Source organism: Scyliorhinus torazame, chromosome 14, assembly GCF_047496885.1.
Source record: "Scyliorhinus torazame isolate Kashiwa2021f chromosome 14, sScyTor2.1, whole genome shotgun sequence".
NCBI lineage: Eukaryota > Metazoa > Chordata > Chondrichthyes > Carcharhiniformes > Scyliorhinidae > Scyliorhinus > Scyliorhinus torazame.
The window spans coordinates 1,621,592-1,640,638 of record NC_092720.1 but is presented as its reverse complement, the minus strand read 5'-3'; the positions used below and the strand labels follow the sequence as shown (position 1 = coordinate 1,640,638).

The 19,047-nt window shown below is 51.8% G+C and overlaps 1 protein-coding gene across 3 annotated transcripts in view; it reads left to right on the top strand.

The window, feature by feature from the left end:
- Positions 1–19,047, top strand: part of masp1 (MBL associated serine protease 1) — a 537,426-nt gene that overhangs the window by 68,330 nt on the left and 450,049 nt on the right. For all 3 annotated transcript variants that reach the window (XM_072473624.1, XM_072473621.1, XM_072473623.1), the window contains exon 3: positions 13,319–13,496. In XM_072473624.1, the coding sequence (XP_072329725.1) occupies positions 13,319–13,496 (178 nt within the window). The remainder of the gene's footprint in view (positions 1–13,318; positions 13,497–19,047) is intronic.

Below are 19,047 nucleotides of genomic sequence, written 5' to 3'. Positions count from 1 at the left end.
AATCACTTACTTACCTTCTTACCTTCTGAGTGTCTTAGATGTTCTCAGGTTCTCTCCCTGACAGTGACTGCTCCTCCTCCTCCGAACTACAGTCCCGAGCTACAGTTAAAGGATTGTTCTGCATACAGTCCAGACACATCATTCCATACATGAAAAAACATAGGACATACAGAAATACACAATGTAAATACATAGACACAGGCATCGGGTGAAGCACACGGAGCGTAGTACTACTCGGTAGAGAAGATGTGTGTAGAGATAATCCAGTCCATTACTTGCTACGGGATCGACTGGTATGCGGGATAAACAATGTCGTGACACAGAGAAAACTTTCCTGCACAACCTGCCCTGGCCCAAGAACCGTTGCAGTCCCTGGGAAATGCTGAGAAAGGGGTTCAAGGTTCAATGGACTGCAGCGTGCTCAACATCAGCAGACCAGTCGCAAAATTATAGCTGTGGTCAGAGGATACTCTGCAGGAGAGGCCGCCAGCATCACCAGTGTGTGTATTGCTCAGACTGGAAGCCGAAGCCACCTCAGGCCTGGCCTTGCAAATCCAGCAGCCCAAACAAGATGGAGTAATGCAGCTAAACTGCATCACTACCCCCAAAGTTACTCCAATCAACCGTAACCTCCAGACCAATGGTCAACCCCTGGATAAGGAAGTGGAGACGGAAGCTCCAATCTAGGAGAGCAGACCTCCAGGTGCCTCCGAGTGGCGATCGTACTCCTGAGCCTACAAGACACCAGGCTGGCCACATACACAGTGGAGCCTCTACAAATGGGATGAGAGAAGAACTAGCTAAGGTAGACTGGGAGCAAAGACTTTATGGTGAAACAGTTGAGGACCAGTGGAGAACCTTCCAAGTGATTTTTCACAGTGCCCAGCAAAGGTTTATACCAACAAAAAGGAAGGACGGTAGAAGGAGAGAAAATCGACCGTGGATATCTAAGGATATAAGGGAGAGTATCAAGTTGAAGGAAAAAACATACAAAGTAGCAAAGATCAGTGGGAGACTAGAGGACTGGGAAATCTTTGGGGGGCAACAGAAAGCTACTAAAAAAGCTATAAAGAAGAGTAAGATAGACTATGAGAGTAAACTTGCTCAGAATATAAAAACAGATAGTAAAAGTTTCTACAAATATATAAAACAAAAAAGAGTGGCTAAGGTAAATATTGGTCCTTTAGAGGATGAGAAGGGAGATTTAATAATGGGAGATGAGGAAATGGCTGAGGAACTGAACCGGTTTTTTGGGTCGGTCTTCACAGTGGAAGACACAAATAACATGCCAGTGACTGATGGAAATGAGGCTATGACAGGTGAGGACCTTGAGAGGATTGTTATCACCAAGGAGGTAGTGATGGGCAAGCTAATGGGGCTAAAGGCAGACAAGTCTCCTGGACCTGATGGAATGCATCCAAGAGTGCTAAAAGAGACGGCTAGGGAAATTGCAAATGTACTAGTGATAATTTACCAAAATTCACTAGACTCTGGGGTGGTCCCGGCGGATTGGAAATTAGCAAACGTGACACCACTGTTTAAAAAAGGAGGTAGGCAGAAAGCAGGTAATTATAGGCCAGTGAGCTTAACTTCGGTAGTAGGGAAGATGCTGGAATCTGTCATCAAGGAAGAAATAGCGAGGCACCTGGATGGAAATTGTCCCATTGGGCAGACGCAGCATGGGTTCATTAAGGGCAGGTCGTGGAATTTTTTGAGGACATTAACAGTGCGGTAGATAATGGGGAGCCAATGGATGTGGTATATCTGGATTTCCAGAAAGCCTTTGACAAGGTGCCACACAAAAGGTTACTGCATAAGATAAAGATGCATGGCATTAAGGGGAAAGTAGTAGCATGGATAGAGGATTGGTTAATTAATAGAAAGCAAAGAGTGGGGATTAATGGGTGTTTGTCTGGTTAGCAATCAGTAGCTAGTGATGTCCCTCAGGGATCAGTGTTGGACCCACAGCTGTTCACAATTTACATAGATGATTTGGAGTTGGGGACCAAGAGCAATGTGTCCAAGTTTGCAGACGACATTAAGATAAGTGGTAAAGCAAAAAGTGCAGAGGATACTGGAAGTCTGCAGAGGGAATTGGGTAGGCTAAGTGAATGGGCTAGGGTCTGGCAGATGGAATACAATGTTGACAAATGTGAGATTCTCCATTTTGGTAGGAATAACAGCAAAAGGGATTATTATTTAAATGATAAAATATTAAAACATGCTGCTGTGCAGAGAGTCCTGGGGGTGCTCGTGCATGAGTCACAAAAAGTTGGTTTACAGGTGCAACAGGTGATTAAGAAGGCAAATGGAATGTTGTCCTTCATTGCTGGAGGGATGGAGTTTAAGACTAGGGAGGTTATGCTGCAATTGTATAAGGTGTTAGTGAGGCCACACCTGGAGTATTGTGTTCAGTTTTGGTCTCCTTACTTGAGAAAGGACGTACTGGCACTGGAGGGTGTGCAGAGGAGATTCACTAGGTTAATCCCAGAGCTGAAGGGGTTGGATTACGAGGAGAGGCTGAGTAGACTGGGACTTTACTCGTTGGAATTTAGAAGAATGAGGGGGGAATCTTATAGAAACATATAAGATTATGAAGGGAATAGATAGGATAGATGCGGGCAGGTTGTTTCCACTGGCGGGTGAAAGCAGAACTAGGGGGCATAGCCTCAAAATAAGGGGAAGTAGATTTAGGACGGAGTGTAGGAGGAACTTCTTCACCCAAAGGGTTATGAATCTATGGAATTCCTTGCCCAGTGAAGCAGTTCAGGCTCCTTCATTAAATGTTTTTAAGATAAAGATAGATAGTTTTTTGAAGAATAAAGGGATAAAGGGTTATGGTGTTCGGGCCGGAAAGTGGAGCTGAGTCCACAAAAGATCAGCCATGATCTCATTGAATGGTGGAGCAGGCTCGAGGGGCCAGATGGCCTACTCCTGCTCCTAGTTCTTATAAATCGTAGGAACCACCGTGACCCCAGTCACCCACAGTCAGACTCCTCCTATTAGTCACACACGGCCTGGACCCAGTTCCTGGGCAGGGACTGGCTACAAAAAAAAATCCGATTAGACTGACAGCAATGATCAAATGTGAACCGAAGGAGCAGCACGGTGGCGCAGTGGTTAGCCCTGCCGACTCACGGTGCCGAGGTCCCAGGTTCGATCCCGGCTCTGGGTCACTGTCCGTGTGGAATTTGCACATTCTCCACGTGATTGCGTGGGTTTCGCCCCCACAACCCAAAGATGTGCAGGGTAGGTGGATTGGCCACGCTAAATTGCCCCTTAATTGGAAAAGATTAATTGGGTACTCTAAATTAATTTAAAAAAAATAAAATAAAAAATGTGAACCGAAGACCGATACAAACTAATTGGGAAATATCCCGGGGTATTTCAGAGTGGACTCGGCAAAAATCTATGCCTTGCTCACCAAGATAGAGACCTAACTGGGTGGCTGGAGAGCCTTGGCATTATACGCCCGATATAATTTGTGGAATGGGCTGCGCCAGTAGTTCCGGTCCTTAAGCCCGACAAGTCAGTCTGCCTTCGCGTAGACTATAAATTCATGTCAACAGAGCCTCCCACCTAGACCGGTACCCCATTCTGTGCATCGAGGATCTGTTTGCAAAACCAACTGGAGGCCACACATTTACCAGGCTGGACATGAGCCATGTGTACCTCCTGCTGAAGCTCGATCTGGTACCAAGAAATATGTCATCACCCATAATGGGTTAAATGAATTCACCCGCCTGCCTTCCGAATTCTCATTGACGTGCGCCATTTTCCTGTGTACAATGGAAGATCTCCTTTGAGGGCTGCCTTGGGTGGTCCTGTCCCAGATGATGTTTGAATCATAGCCACCGAGAAAGAACACGTGACAAACCTGGAGAAATCCTGTGGCCATTCTCTGACCTGGGCATCTGCCTTAAACAAGAAAAGTGTGTTCCAGGCGGGCGAGGTGACTTACCTCAGATACCTCGCTGCCAAAGACAGCCTGCACCCTGTAGGGGCAACGGCCCTGCGACACGACCCTGGCCACCTTACGGTTACCCCTACGCACATTGTTGCAGAATAACCAGAATTGGTCATTGCAGTGTTAATGTGAGCCTACTTGTGACAATAATAAAGATTATTGTTATAAATCGAAAAAGAGGGTCCGGTCGTGATATAGAAAATAAAAACATCAGAACTAGGAGCAGGAGTCGGCCATCTGGCCCCTCGAGCCTGCTCCACCATTCAATGAGATCATGGCTGATCTTTTGTGGACTCAGCTCCACTTTCCGGCCCGAACACCATAACCCTTAATCCCTTTATTCTTCAAAAAACTATCTATCTTTATCATAAAAACATTTAATGAAGGAGCCTCTACTGCTTCACTGGGCAGGGAATTCCATAGATTCCACAACCCTTTGGGTGAAGAAGTTCCTCCTAAACTCAGTCCTAAATCTACCTCCCCTTATTTTGAGGCTATGCCCCCTGGTTCTGCTTTCCCCGACCAGTGGAAACAACCTGCCCGCATCTATCCTATCTATTCCCTTCATAATTTTATATGTTTCTATAAAATCCCCCCCTCATCCTTCTAAATTCCAATGAGTACAGTCCCAGTCTGCTCAACCTCTCGTCATAATCCAACACCTTCAGCTCTGGGATTAACCTAGTGACTCTCCTCTGCACACCCTCCAGTGCCGGTATGTCCTTTCTCGGGTAAAAAATTCGGAGTGACGAAATTCCATCCGTATGTCTGCAGTCGACGCTTTACAATAATCACAGACCATAAACTCCTGGTGGCCGTTTTTAAGGAGGGCAAAGCGCTCCGTCCCATCACCCCGGCTCGGATACAACACGGGGCACTATTGATGTTGGTTTATGAACTCCTGCGAGCACCGCCTAGGAACGCCCAAACCGTAGCCGACACGCTGAGTCGCCTTCCGCTGCCCAAAAGCTCATTCCCACCCACCCCTCGCCCGGCCAGTAATGAACAAAGTTATCATGACTTTAAATTTTATGGACACCGCGACTGAATCTGTCCAATAAATCCAGACATGGGCCCAGAAGGAGTCCCCCAGGCAAAACTATGCCATGTGATTCTAAGCGGCAGAGTTCAAGGTCACCCCACAGAGGATCTATAGTCCTTCCTATCTAAACATCGAGAATTCAGCTTAGAAGACGCATCGTCCCGTGGGAAGCCCAGGCCAATCTCTCGCCCAGGCCAATGGCCAATCTTGAAGGAGCTACACAGTGGCCACCCAGGAGTCTGCAAAATGAAGTTGCTCGCAAGGAAGCTACACCTGTTGGCCTGGGCCTGACTCCGATATTGACAATTTGCTAAAACCGTGTCCATCAGGTCAGGAAAATCAGATGCTCCCACCATGGGCCTCGCTACACCCATGGGAATGGCCAGGGAGACCTCGGGTGCAGGTACGCGCAGACATCAACGGGACGTATATGGGGCAAATGTTTTATATCTTGGTCGATGCCCATTCCAAATGGATGGACATACACTGGATTTCCTTCACAACTTCCAGTACCATCATCCAGCAGTCATTTTGTGCCCATGGGATAGTGGAGGTCCTCTTCTCCGCTTAGGGTGATAGGACAATGGGAATCCCTTCACCAGCAGAGAATTTCTGGAGTTTGCGAAGTCCAACGGGATGAAACGCATTCGAATGGCGCCATCCATCACCCAGTGGTCTGGCCAAACGGGTGGTCCAAACGTTGAAAAGCAGAATGAAGAAACAGACTGGCAGCTCGATCAATGCCACATTGGCTCAGTTCCTCATCAATTACAGGACCCCGCCACACCCCACGATGGGGTTCGTGCCAGTGGAACTGCTGATGGGCTACCGCCGCTGGACCAGTCTCAGTGTATTGTTTCCCAGTCTCGATGGGAAAGTGGAGTCAAAACAAGAGGCCCAGAAAAAAACCCGATTCACAACAACCCGATGGGACCTTCAGGCCAGGAAATACCATCAATGATCACAATTTCGGAAACGGACCCCGTTGGAAGCCAGTTCCCACCCTCTGTTTTGCCGTCCCAGATCCCCCACTGGCCTGTCTAACCGCCCCCCCCCCCCCCGACCGGAGCCTGACCGTATGGCCCTGACCAGAACCAGAGTTTGAGGAATCAGTGATTCCATTTCCCCCGGGTCTATTCTGATTCTGGCAGTGGCCATTACTCCAGCTGTGCAGCAGATCAGCTGGCCCCTGATTGACCAGCAGTAGAATGAAAGTCCTGCCTCTGCAAGGAACAGCAAGACCACCCAGATGTGGCCTCCAGTATTGCCGCTGAGGTGTGGGGAGCAAGTTGTCATGGGGGGGACAAGGTATTGGCAGGCTTAAAAATTGTCAAATCTCCAGGTCCGGATGAATTGTGTCCCAGGTTGCTATGGGAGGCGAGGGAGGAGATTTCAGGGGCCCTGATCCAAATTTTTTATTCTTCTCTCAATAACCTCACAGTCTCTCTCCCCGAGTTCCATACCTACCTCCTCATTCTCATAGCTAAAGACAGATGTGAAATATTCATTTAAGACCCTCCCAATGTCCTCTGGCTCCACCCACAGATTCCCCCCATGGTCCCAAATGTTTGTTCCCTAGTTACCCTTTTCCTATTGGTATACTTATAGAATATCTTGGGATTTTCTCTACTTTTACCAGCCAGAGCTTTCTCATATCCCCTCTTTACTCTGCTAATTGTTTTCTTCTGCTCCATTCATACTTTCTGAAGCTCCATCCTGCACTTCCTGTACTCCACTGATGCCTCTGTTGATTTGCTTCCCTTGTATTTATTAACAGCCTCTCTCTTCCTTCTCATTGTATCCTGAATATTTCCGGCCATCCATGGTTCTCTGGCTTGTTACTCCTTCCTATCACCCTAGGGGGAACATGTTGAGCCTGTACCCCCCCCCCCCCATTTCCTCTTTGATCACACCCCCCCCACTGCTCTTCTGTAGAATTCCCACCAGTAACGTGTTCCAATCTATCTTGGCCAGATCCTGCCTTATTTTATGAAAGTATGCTCTCCCTCAAACCAAGACCTTTTTCTGCAACTTGTCTATTTCTTTGTCTATAACAAACATGAATTGCACCATGTTGTGATCGCAAATGCTCCCCCCACCAACACATCAACCATCCGTCCGGTTTCATTCCCCAGAATTAGGCCCAGCCCCGCACCGTTGCTTACTGCACTCTCCACATGTTGAGCTAAAAGGTTCTCTTGTATAGTTTATAAACTGTACTCCATCTAAGCCCTTTACACAATGGCTATCCCAGTTAATGTTGGGAAAGTTGAAATCATCCATTATAATTACTCTATTATTATTTTTACACCCCTCTTTAAATTGCACACGTATTTGCTCCTCAATTTCCTGCTGACTATCTGGGGGTCTATAATAAACACCGAGCAATGTGGCTGTCCCTATTTTATTCCTAAACTCTATCCACAAAGCTTCATTTAACAAGTTATCCCCCAAGCTATCATCTCTCCTTACTGCAGTAACTGACTCCTTAACTAATAGAGCAATGTCTCCCACTCTTTTACCCCCTCCCCTATCCCTCCTGAAGATTCTGTATCCCAATTAGCGATAGCCTTCAGCCACACGACCAGAGGTCTCGGCAGTCTGTGGGGGTTGTGGGTGGTTGGTGGGGCAGACGGGCAAGGACAGGAATGCCTCCGGAACGGGTACATACGATCCAAGGGTTGGCATGGTGGTGCCACGTGTGCTTGCCCCCCCCACCGATTGCTCCTCAGTGCCCTCCCCCACCCTCCACAGAGTGGCCCACCACTGCGGAGGATCCTCACCCCCCCCCCCCCCCCGAGCACTGGGGCAGCAACCCCAGTGCCCCCGGGCTCACTGCCTGTGGGCAGAGGCTCCTCCCCTCCTCGGCTCCCCACAGAAGCCCTTCCCCCAGATTCATGTTTTTCAAAAGGTGTACTAATCGGGGCCAGCGTGAGCACTCGCTGGGGAGGCCGCTGAATGACGGGAGGCCGTTGGATATGGGGTCGCTCCCGTTATTTGTATGGAAATAGGGCTTAAGTGGTGATAATTGATTTCTCTCCGCGCTCTGGCAGGACCTTTCACCTACGGGAGCAGCCCGGTTGCATTGCAAACTGTTTGCCACCTGGCGTGGTTCATGTTTTTGGCCTCTCTCGCTATTCACCGATCTCTTGTCTCTTGAGCGACACGGTGATACAGTGGTTAACACTGCTGCCTCACAGAACCAGGGTCCCAGGGCCAATTCCAGGCTGGGTCACTGTCTGTGTGGAGTCTGCACGTTCTCCCCGTGTGTGCGTGGGTTTCCTCCGGGTGCTCCGGTTTCCTCCCACAGTCCAAAGATGTGCAGGTTAGGTGGATTAGCCATGATAAATAGCCCTTAGTGTCCAAAAGGTTAGGAGGGGTTATGGGGATTGGGTGGAGGTGTGGGCTTGGGTAGGGTGCTCTTTCCAAGGGCTGGTGTGGACTCAATGGGCCGAGTGGCCTTCTGCACTGTAAATTCTCTGGTTCTATGATGTAACGGGGCCGGAGATGTTCGGAATGCCGGACTGAGTGTTGCCACTTTGATCTCTCTGAAGAATCAGCAGCCACCGTGTAATTACTGGAAAGTTCAAAACTCAAGGAAACTATTGGCAAAGTCTGTCCCAGCCTTTGCTGGAGTGAAGTTTGGCAGCCACACACACATTTGTTGATGTTTGTGTCAGCTCGCTGGACTCGTCTCCGTTCCCAGACTTGGAACAAGCAGGTCAACAGCCGGAGTGAAAACTGCAACTTGATGGCTGGTCTCCAAGTAGATGCCTGAATCACAAGTACAAGACCAGAAGGCAGATGAGCAGAAATAGGCCATTCAGCCCATTGAGTCTGCTTCACCGTTCAATAGATTAATGATCTGATAATTCTCAACTCCACTTTCCCGCCTTATCCCCAAACCCCCGGTTCCCTCACAGATTAAGACTCTGTCTCTCTCAGCCTTAAACATACTGAACGACCCAGCCTCGACAGCTCTCTGCGGTGAAGAATTCCACAGATTCACTCCCCTCCGAGAGAAGAAATTCCTCCTCATCTCTGTCTCAAATAGGAGACCCCTCACTCTGAGATTCTGCCCTCTGGTCCTGGACTCTCCCACAAGGGGGAACATCCTCTCAGCATCGACCCTGTCAAACCCCCTGAGAATCCGATCTATCTCAATAAGGCCGCCTCTCATTCTTCTAAACTCCCAATGAGGACAGGCCCAACCCACTCAACCTCCCATCAGAAAATCCCTCCATACCCGGGCTCAACCCAGTGAATTTCTCTGGACTGCCTCCAATGCCAGGATATCGCTCCTTATACAAGGAGACTAAAGCTGTTCACAGTACTCCAGGTGTGATCTAACTCCAGCCTTGTATAGTTTCAGCAAAACCTCTCATTTTGATCCTCCATTCCCTTTGAAAAAAAGGCCAACCTTCCAGTTGCCATCACAATTAGCAGCTGAACCTGCATGCTGGCTTTTTGGCAATTGTGCACGGTGGCGGGTGGTGGGGGGGGTGAGAGGAGAGCTCCGATTCCTGTGGGGTGGGGGGGGGGGGCAGGGATGAGGGGAGAGCCCCCGCTGCCTGTAAAGAGTTGGGGGGGGGGGGGTTTGAGTGGGGAGGAGCTGCTGACTGCGTTATTATATTGTGTATTTCTAAATGCTCTGCTATTCCATCCTTTATAATGGACTCTAACATTTCCCAGTGACAGATGCTAAGCTAACTGGCCGATAGTTTGTTTCCCATTTTTGTATAAAGGTGTTACATTGGCAGTTTTCCAATCCTCTGGGACTTTTCCACAATTTACGGATTCTTGGAAGGTTACTACCAGTGTATCTACTATATCTGTAGCTAATTCCTTTAATACCCCAGGTTGCCTGTAAATATGTGTGTTGGTTTCTTGGCCCAGTTTTGTAATTTGTAATTAATTTGTTGGATATAAAATCTGAAAACTGAATAAAAACATTTTCAAACAGACATCCCAGGATGCATCTGAGGCCCAGAGGATGACTCGGCCTTTAGCCCCGTTAGTTTGCCCAGTACAGCTGCTGCAGTGCGAATTATTGTATCTGTTTCCTTTCCCCACCCTGCTGCCCCTTGATAATTTAATGTTATTAGTGCCTTCCACCATGAAGACTGACACAAACTCTTGCTTTAACTCCTCTGCCATTTCCTGATTCCCCATTATAATTTCCTGAATCTTATTCTCAAAGGGATCTATGGTCAATTTGGCATCTCAGTTCCTTTTCATATTTGAAGCGTCTCTTGCTGTTTGGTTTTTATTGTATTTGCAAGTTTACCCTCATTATTTATCTTGTCTCTCTAAATCTTTTCTAGTCATCTTTTGTTGGTTTTCAAAACTCCCCCAATCCTCTAGTTTACCACAGCTGTTGCCACAGTCTATGTTTTTTCTTTCAGTTTAATACAATCATTAACTTCCTTGGTTAACCGTGGGTGAATTTCCCCTTCCCAGAAACCTCTCTCTCCCGGCTCTTTATTGAAATCTCACTTCTCTCCATTCTTATTAAATATTCTTATTAAAATTTCACCTCTTTCCCGCTCTTTATTTCTCTTTCTATCTCCACTCTTTATTTCTCTCTCTCTTCACCTCTCTATTTCCCTGTGCTCCTGATTCCCCTGAAATCTCAACTCTCTCTCTCCGTGCTCTTTATTGAAGTCTCATGAAATCTCATAGAATCACTATAATGCAGAAGGAGGTCATTCGGCCCTCTGGTCTGCAACGACATTTGGAAACAGGACTGTACCCAGGCCCAAGCCCCGACACTATTCCCGTAACCCAATAACCACACCTAATATTTTGGTCACTAAGGGCAATTTAGCACGGCCAATCCACCTAACCTGCACGTCTTTGGACTGTGGGAGGAAACCGGAGCTCCTGGAGGAAACCCACGCACACACGGGGAGGACGTGCAGACTCCGCACAGACAGTGACCCGAGCCGGGAATCGAACCTGGGTCCCTGGCGCTGTGAGGCAGCAGTGTTAACCACTCTGCCACCGTGCCGGCTTTTTAAAAAAACTGCTGCCCTCTCCCTGATAAATCTCCCCAACCACGGGGCCGCCTCGGTCGGGGGAGGGCCGATCCGCGGGCGGGGGGGGTGGGCTTTATTCGTGGTTGGGGGTCCGGACATGCGAGCGGCCGAAGGGGGGTGCTATTTTTACGGTCCTGGTCCGCGGGCTGAGTCGTCCATGGAGCACGACGTGGCCACTGCAGGCTGCTGCCATGCGCATGCACGGCTGTGGACCCGGAAATGCTCAGGGCCGTATTGGCAGCTGGAGCTGTGAGCTCTACCCTGTCTTCCCGCTAGCCCACAGGAAAATGGCAAATCGGTGGCTGTTTTACACCGGTTTTGCTGGCGTAAAAGACCACCGATTTCACGTCGGCGTGGGGACTTAGTCTCCAAAACGGAGAATCCAGACTGTGGTCTGAGGATAACGGATTGCTACTTTGAATGGCGATGAGGAGGAATTTTTTCACTCAGTCTTTGGAATTTTTGGAATTTTCTATGAACTTTGAATGCTGAGTGACTGTAATGTTCAAAACTAAAATCATTAAATTGATGTTGGAATCAGCCATGATCTGCAGTCTATCGGATCTCCCTGTTAATTCCTTCTCCAATATTTGATTCCTGGGATATGGTTAACTTGCAATTGAGCACCAAGTGGTCACTCTTCAGACCTGGCCCTGGACGGTGTGTACCAGATAGTCAAACATGGAGGACATCACAGTTGACCAGACTCCAGCTCCTTCGCCGAGGACAACATGGTGTCCGTCTCCAGCCGGAGGATCTGGATGTTGATCATGAGCAGAAATTCTCACTGGTTCACGCTCTAATCCAAGGGCGTTGAGGTCTCTTTGACCCTCCCAACCCTCTCTCTCTCATTAGAACGGAGAAGGATGAGGGGCGACTTGATAGAGGTTTATAAGATGATCAGGGGAATAGATAGAGTAGACAGAGACTTTTTCCCCGGGTGGAACAAACCATTACAATGGGACATAAATTTAAGGTGAAAGGTGGAAGATATAGGGGGGATGTCAGAGGTAGGTTCTTTACCCAGAGAGTAGTGGGGGCATGGAATGCACTGCCTGTGGAAGTAGTTGAGTCGGAAACATTAGGGACCTTCAAGCGGCTATTGGATAGATACATGGATTACGGTAAAATGATATAGTGTAGATTTATTTGTTCTAAGGGCAGCACTGTAGCATTGTGGATAGCACAATTGCTTCACAGCTCCAGGGTCCCAGGTTCGATTCCGGCTTGGGTCACTGTCTGTGCGGAGTCTGCACATCCTCCCCGTGTGTGCGTGGGTTTCCTCCGGGTGCTCCGGTTTCCTCCCACAGTCCAAAGATGTGCAGGTTAGGTGGATTGGCCATGATAAATTGCCCTTAGTGTCCAAAATTGCCCTTAGTGTTGGGTGGAGGTGTTGACTTTGGGTAGGGTGCTCTTTCCAAGAGCCGGTGCAGACTCAATGGGCCGAATGGCCTCCTTCTGATGATAATCTCTGATTAATCTAGGACAAAGGTTCGCCACAACATCGTGGCTGAAGGGCCTGTTCTGTGCTGTATTTTTCTATGTTCTATGTTCACCTGGGCTGAGCTGAATGAAGGTGATGTCATATATCACCTTCGTAATCCAGCAATTTACCAATGGCAGTGTAATGAGCTTCAAAACCGGTGAAACGCTCCTCATTGGAAAAGTCAGCCTTGGGGCTGTTTAGCACAGGGCTAAATCACTGGCTTTGAAGGCAGGCCAGCAGCACGGTTCAATTCCCGTACCAGCCTCCCCAACATGGCGCCGGAATGTGGCGACTAGGGGCTTTTCACAGTAACTTCATTGAAGCCTACTTGTGACAATAAGCGATTTTCATTTCATATGGGTGGATTTGAAGAACCGTTTCAGCCCCATGATCAGCTCAGAAATAAACACTAATATTTGAACAAATCCGTCAGCAAAACGGGGAAGAATTGTGGATCAATGCAAAGTTGTCCTTGTGATGCGGCCTGTCTCCTGCTGATCCTCATTCCTCGATCTCCATCTCAGTTCTGCTGTATTTTGTTGTTTGACACAATCCAGATTCTGGAGACGGGTTCATTCAAACACTGAGGGAAGAGGAACAGAAGATATTTCATCTGGACAGGATGTGAATTGTGGCAGAGTAAACAAGGATATTGTGTCCTGAAAGCTGATGAGGTGCAATTGTATTTGGATGAAAAAGATGTTTGAGTGGTCAGAAACTGAGGAGGTACAATGGGATCGTCCCATTCCTCAGCAGGAGTGGTAAAATCTGCCTTTTGATTCTAGGTCTCAGCTGATGAGGATTTGCTGGAAACATTCTGTGGGAGGGAACGCACAGACACGGAGGAAATTCCCGGCCGAGAGTTTGTCCTGACCAAAAGCAACACCATGAGTGTCACGTTCAAGACGGACTTTTCCAATGAGGAGCGTTTCACCGGTTTTGAAGCTCATTACACTGCCATTGGTAAGTTGCTGGACTACGAAGCTTGTACAGACTGAACCAAACAGTGGGTTTGATAGGGCGGTGGGGGTGGGCTATTTAATCAAAGAACAAAGAGAACAAAGAACAATACAGCACAGGAACAGGCCCTTCGGCCCTCCAAACCTGTACTGGTCATGATACCAACCTTTGCCAAAACCCTCAACACTTCCTTGTGCCGTATCCCTCTATACCCATCCTATCCATGTGTTTGTCAAGATGCCTTTTGAACGCCGTTAATGTACCTGCTTCCACAACCTCCCCTGGCAACGCGTTCCAGGCACTCACCACCCTCTGTGTAAAAAAACCTGCCTCGCACATCTCCTCTAAACCTCTGCCCCACGGACCTTAAACCTATGCCCCCTGGTGACTGACCCCTCCACCCTGGGAAAGAGTGCCTGCCCATCCACTCTATCCATGCCCCTCATAATCTTGTGGACCTCTATCAGGTCGCCCCTCAACCTCTGTCGTTCTAATGAAAACAGTCAGAGTCTATTCAGCCTCTCCACATAGCTAACACCCTCCAGACCAGGCAACATCCTGGTAAACCTCCTCTGCTCCCTCTCCAAAGCCTCCACTTCCTTCTGGTAGTGTGGTGACCAGAATTGTGCGCAATATTCCAAGTGCGGCCTTACCAAGGTTCTATTCAACTGTAGCATGACTTGCCAGTTTTATTCAAGTTGGAAGGTTGCAGGTGGAGATCCCAGTCCACCCTGATCTAGTCCATGGGGTGAAGTTCCACAGAATACAGCAGGAGTGGGAAGTGGGGAGCCTTTAACTCACCATTGTAAACATCTGTGAACACTTAAATCCAGCAGCTCACAGAACACTACGACACTACCAGGTCTCAAAGAGAATGTATTCTTCGGACAACTTCCATCTGCTCGTTGTCACCCCTTCACCCACTAACCACCTCCCATCACCATGACGTCCCCTCACTAACTGCTCCAACCTGCAGCTGAGAGGGAAACAGGAATCGGCCATTCGGCCCTTCGAGCCTGCTCCGCCATTCATCACCATCATGGCTGATCATCCAACTCAATAGCCTAATCCTGCTTTCTCCCCGTAGCCTTTGATCCCATTCTCCCCAAGTGCTCTATCCAGCTGCTTCCTGAACACTGACAGGGCAGGATTCTCCGATTTCCAGGCTGTGGCCAGACGCCGGTGTGAGTACGGGGGGTCTTTTACAACCCAACAGTCGGCGGAAATCGGCCACCGATCTGTTTGGTGAGGGGCTGACAGCCGAGCAGCGTGGAGCACCCGGCTCCAGCTGCCAATCCGGCCGGAGCAGTGCCGGGTCCCTGGCCGCGCAAGCCCACGGCGGCAGCCTGCAACAGGCAGGCTGTGCATCATGGTGCCGACCGGCCGGCGAGCCCCGGACCCCCCCCCACACAGCGCCCCCAGCCGCTGCCAAATTCCCCCCTACCCGCGGATCAGCCTCCTTGACTGGCGGCGCGGGAGTGAGTCCGCAGCCGCCACGCCGAGTCCCCGACGGATGATAGCACACGCGACCGACACCGTCGGGAACTCGGCCGGTCGGGGGCGGAGCATCGGGGGGGCCTCCGAGAGCACGCCGCTTTGGAGGGGCCGGAGCACCGAGGGGGGGGGGGGCCCGAGAGCACGCCGCTTTGGAGGGGCCGGGGGGGCGGGCCTCCGAGAGCACGCCGCTTTGGAGGGGCCGGGGGGGGCGGGCCTCCGAGAGCACGCCGCTTTGGAGGAGCCGGAGCATCGGGGGGGGGCCTCCGAGAGCACGCCGCTTTGGAGGGGCCGGAGCACCGAGGGGGGGGGCCCCGAGAGCACGCCGCTTTGGAGGAGCCGGAGCATCGGGGGGGGGGGGGGGCCTCCGAGAGCACGCCGCTTTGGAGGAGCCGGAGCATCGGGGGGGGCCTCCGAGAGCACGCCGCTTTGGAGGAGCCGGAGCACCGGGGGGGGGGGGGGGGCTCTCCGAGAGCACGCCGCTTTGGAGGGGCCGGAGCATCGGGGGGGGGCCTCCGAGAGCACGCCGCTTTGGAGGGGCCGGAGCACCGAGGGGGGGGGCCCCGAGAGCACGCCGCTTTGGAGGAGCCGGAGCACCGGGGGGGGGGGGGGGGGGGGCTCTCCGAGAGCACGCCGCTTTGGAGGGGCCGGAGCACCGGGGGGGGGCCTCCGAGAGCACGCCGCTTTGGAGGGGCCGGAGCACCGGGGGGGGGGCCTCCGAGAGCACGCCGCTTTGGAGGGGCCGGAGCACCGAGGGGGGGGGGGCCGAGAGCACGCCGCTTTGGATGAGCCGGAGCACCGAGGGGGGGGGCCCCGAGTGCACGCCGCTTTGGAGGAGCCGGAGCATCGGGGGGGGGCCTCCGAGAGCACGCCGCTTTGGAGGAGCCGGAGCACCGAGGGGGGGGGCCCCGAGAGCACGCCGCTTTGGAGGGGCCGGAGCACCGAGGGGGGGGGGGGGGCCTCCGAGAGCACGCCGCTTTGGAGGAGCCGGAGCACCGGGGGGGGGGGGGGGCCGAGAGCACGCCGCTTTGGAGGGGCCGGAGCACCGGGGGGGGGGGGGCTCTCCGAGAGCACGCCGCTTTGGAGGGGCCGGAGCACCGGGGGGGGCCTCCGAGAGCACGCCGCTTTGGAGGGGCCGGAGCACCGGGGGGGGGGGGGGGGCCGAGAGCACGCCGCTTTGGAGGGGCCGGAGCACCGGGGGGGGGGGGGGGCCTCCGAGAGCACGCCGCTTTGGAGGGGCCGGAGCACCGGGGGGGGGGGGGGGGGGGGGCCGAGAGCACGCCGCTTTGGAGGGGCCGGAGCACCGGGGGGGGGGGGGCTCTCCGAGAGCACGCCGCTTTGGAGGGGCCGGAGCACCGGGGGGGGGGGGGGGGGGGGCCTCCGAGAGCACGCCGCTTTGGAGGGGCCGGAGCACCGGGGGGGGGGGGGGGGGGGGGGGGGGGGGGGGGGCCTCCGAGAGCACGCCGCTTTGGAGGGGCCGGAGCACCGGGGGGGGGGGGGGGGGGGCCTCCGAGAGCACGCCGCTTTGGAGGGGCCGGAGCACCGGGGGGGGGGGGGGGGGCCTCCGAGAGCACGCCGCTTTGGAGGGGCCGGAGCACCGGGGGGGGGGGGGGGGGCCTCCGAGAGCACGCCGCTTTGGAGGGGCCGGAGCACCGGGGGCCGGGGCACCGGGGGGGCGGGGGGGGGGGCATCGCGAAAGCAGCGCCGCCCCCAATTTGGTCGGAAACGTTGATTCTCCGGCCGATCCACGAACAGGATTTCGGTGTCTGAGGCCGGAGAATCCTACCCACAATTCTTTGGACTCAGACTGTGACCCCTGGTTCTGGACACACCCACCATCAGAATCATCGTTCCTGCATCCACCCTGTCCAGCCCTGTCAGAATTTTATAGGTTTCTTTCAGATCCCCCCTCATTCTATTAAGCTCCAGTGAATATAATCTGAACCGATTCATTCTCTCCTCATACATCCGTCCTGCCATCCCTCAGTCTGGTAACTCTTTGCTGCGCTCCCTCGAGAGCAAGAACATCCTTCCTCAGAGAAGGAGACCAAAACTGCCCACAATACTCCAAGTGTGGCCTCACCAAGGCCCTGTACAATTGCAGCAAGACATCCCTGCTCCTGTACTCGAAACCTCTCGCAATGAAGGCCAACATAACATTCGTCTTTATGGTCCATTGCACTGCAACTGAGGTACAGTATCAGTTGGAAGAACTTTGGATCATTCGGGAGGCAGAGGGTGTCATAGATAGCAGCTTCAGGGAATTAGTTACACCAAAGATTGGTGATAGATGGGTAACTGTAAGAGGGACTGGGAAAAAGCAGTCAGTGCAGGGATCCCCTGCGGTCGTTCCCCTGAGAAACAAGTATACCGCTTTGGATACTTGTGGGGGGGGGGGACTCACCAGGGGTAAGCCATGGGGTACGGGCCTCTGGCACGGAGTCTTTCCCTGTTGCTCAGAAGGGAAGGGGGGAGAGGAGCAGAGCATTAGTAATTGGGGACTCGATAGTCAGGGGCACAGATAGGAGATTTTGTGGGAGCGAGAGAGACTCACGTTTGGTATGTTGCCTCCCAGGTGGAAGGGTACGTGATGTCTCGGATCGTGTTTTCCGGGTCCTTAAGGGGGAGAGGGAGCAGCCCCAAGTCATGGTCCACGTTGGCACTAACGACATAGGTAGGAAAGGGGACAAGGATGTCAGGCAGGCTTTCAGGGAGCTAGGATGGAAGCTCAGAACTAGAACAAGCAGAGTTGTTATCTCTGGGTTGTTGCCCGTGCCACGTGATAGTGAGATGAGGAATAGGGAGAGAGAGCAATTAAACACGTGGCTACAGGGATGGTGCAGGCGGGAGGGATTCAGATTTTTGGATAACTGGGGCTCTTTCTGGGGAAGGTGGGACCTCTACAGACAGGATGGTCTACATCTGAACCTGAGGGGCACAAATATCCTGGGGGGGAGATTTGTTAGTGCTCTTTGGGGGGTTTAAACTAATGCAGCAGGGGCATGGGAACCTGGATTGTAGTTTTAGGGTAAGGGAGAATGAGAGTATAGAGGTCAGGAGCTTCAGATTTGACGTCGCAGGAGGGGGCCAGTGTTCAGGTAGGTGGTTTGAAGTGTGTCTACTTCAATGCCAGGAGTATACGAAATAAGGTAGGGGAACTGGCAGCATGGGTTGGTACCTGGGACTTCGATGTTGTGGCCCATTTCGGAGACATGGATAGAGCAGGGACAGGAATGGATGTTGCAGGTTCCGGGGTTTAGGTGTTTTAGTAAGCTCAGAGAAGGAGGCAAAAGAGGGGGAGGTGTGGCGCTGCTAGTCAAGAGCAGTATTACGGTGGCGGAGAGGATGCTAGATGGGGACTCATCTTCCGAGGTAGTATGGGCTGAGGTTAGAAACAGGAAAGGAGAGGTCACCCTGTTGGGAGTTTTCTATAGGCCTCCAAATAGTTCTAGGGATGTAGAGGAAAGGATGGCGAGGATGATCCTGGATAAGAGCGAAAGTAACAGGGTAGTTATTATGGGAGACTTTAACTTTCCAAATATTGACTGGAAAAGATATAGTTCGAGTACATTAGATGGGTCGTTTTTTTGTACAATGTGTGCAGGAGGGTTTCCTGACACAATATGTTGACAGGCCAACAAGACGCGAGGCCACGTTGGATTTGGTTTTGGGTAATGAACCAGGCCAGGTGTTGGATTTGGAGGTAGGAGAGCACTTTGGGGACAGTGACCACAATTCGGTGACGTTTACGTTAGTGATGGAAAGGGATAAGTATACACCGCAGGGCAAGAGTTATAGCTGGGGTCTCTGTCCGTAAGGTACTGCGTGTGACCGACTCCACCCCCAAAAACTTCAGAGCCTCTGAAAGAGCCATTGTCCACAACACACTCCCTACTTAAACTAAAATACCACACCTGAAAAGCAACCACAATATGTTCACCCCTCACTGTCTTTAAGTTCACTAAGCCAATCCAAGAGAGAGACTTTTATCCCCCTCGAGTCCCCAATTTGTTATTAACCAGGGTTCAGGGTAAGCACATTCCCTCTAGAGTGAAGGGCA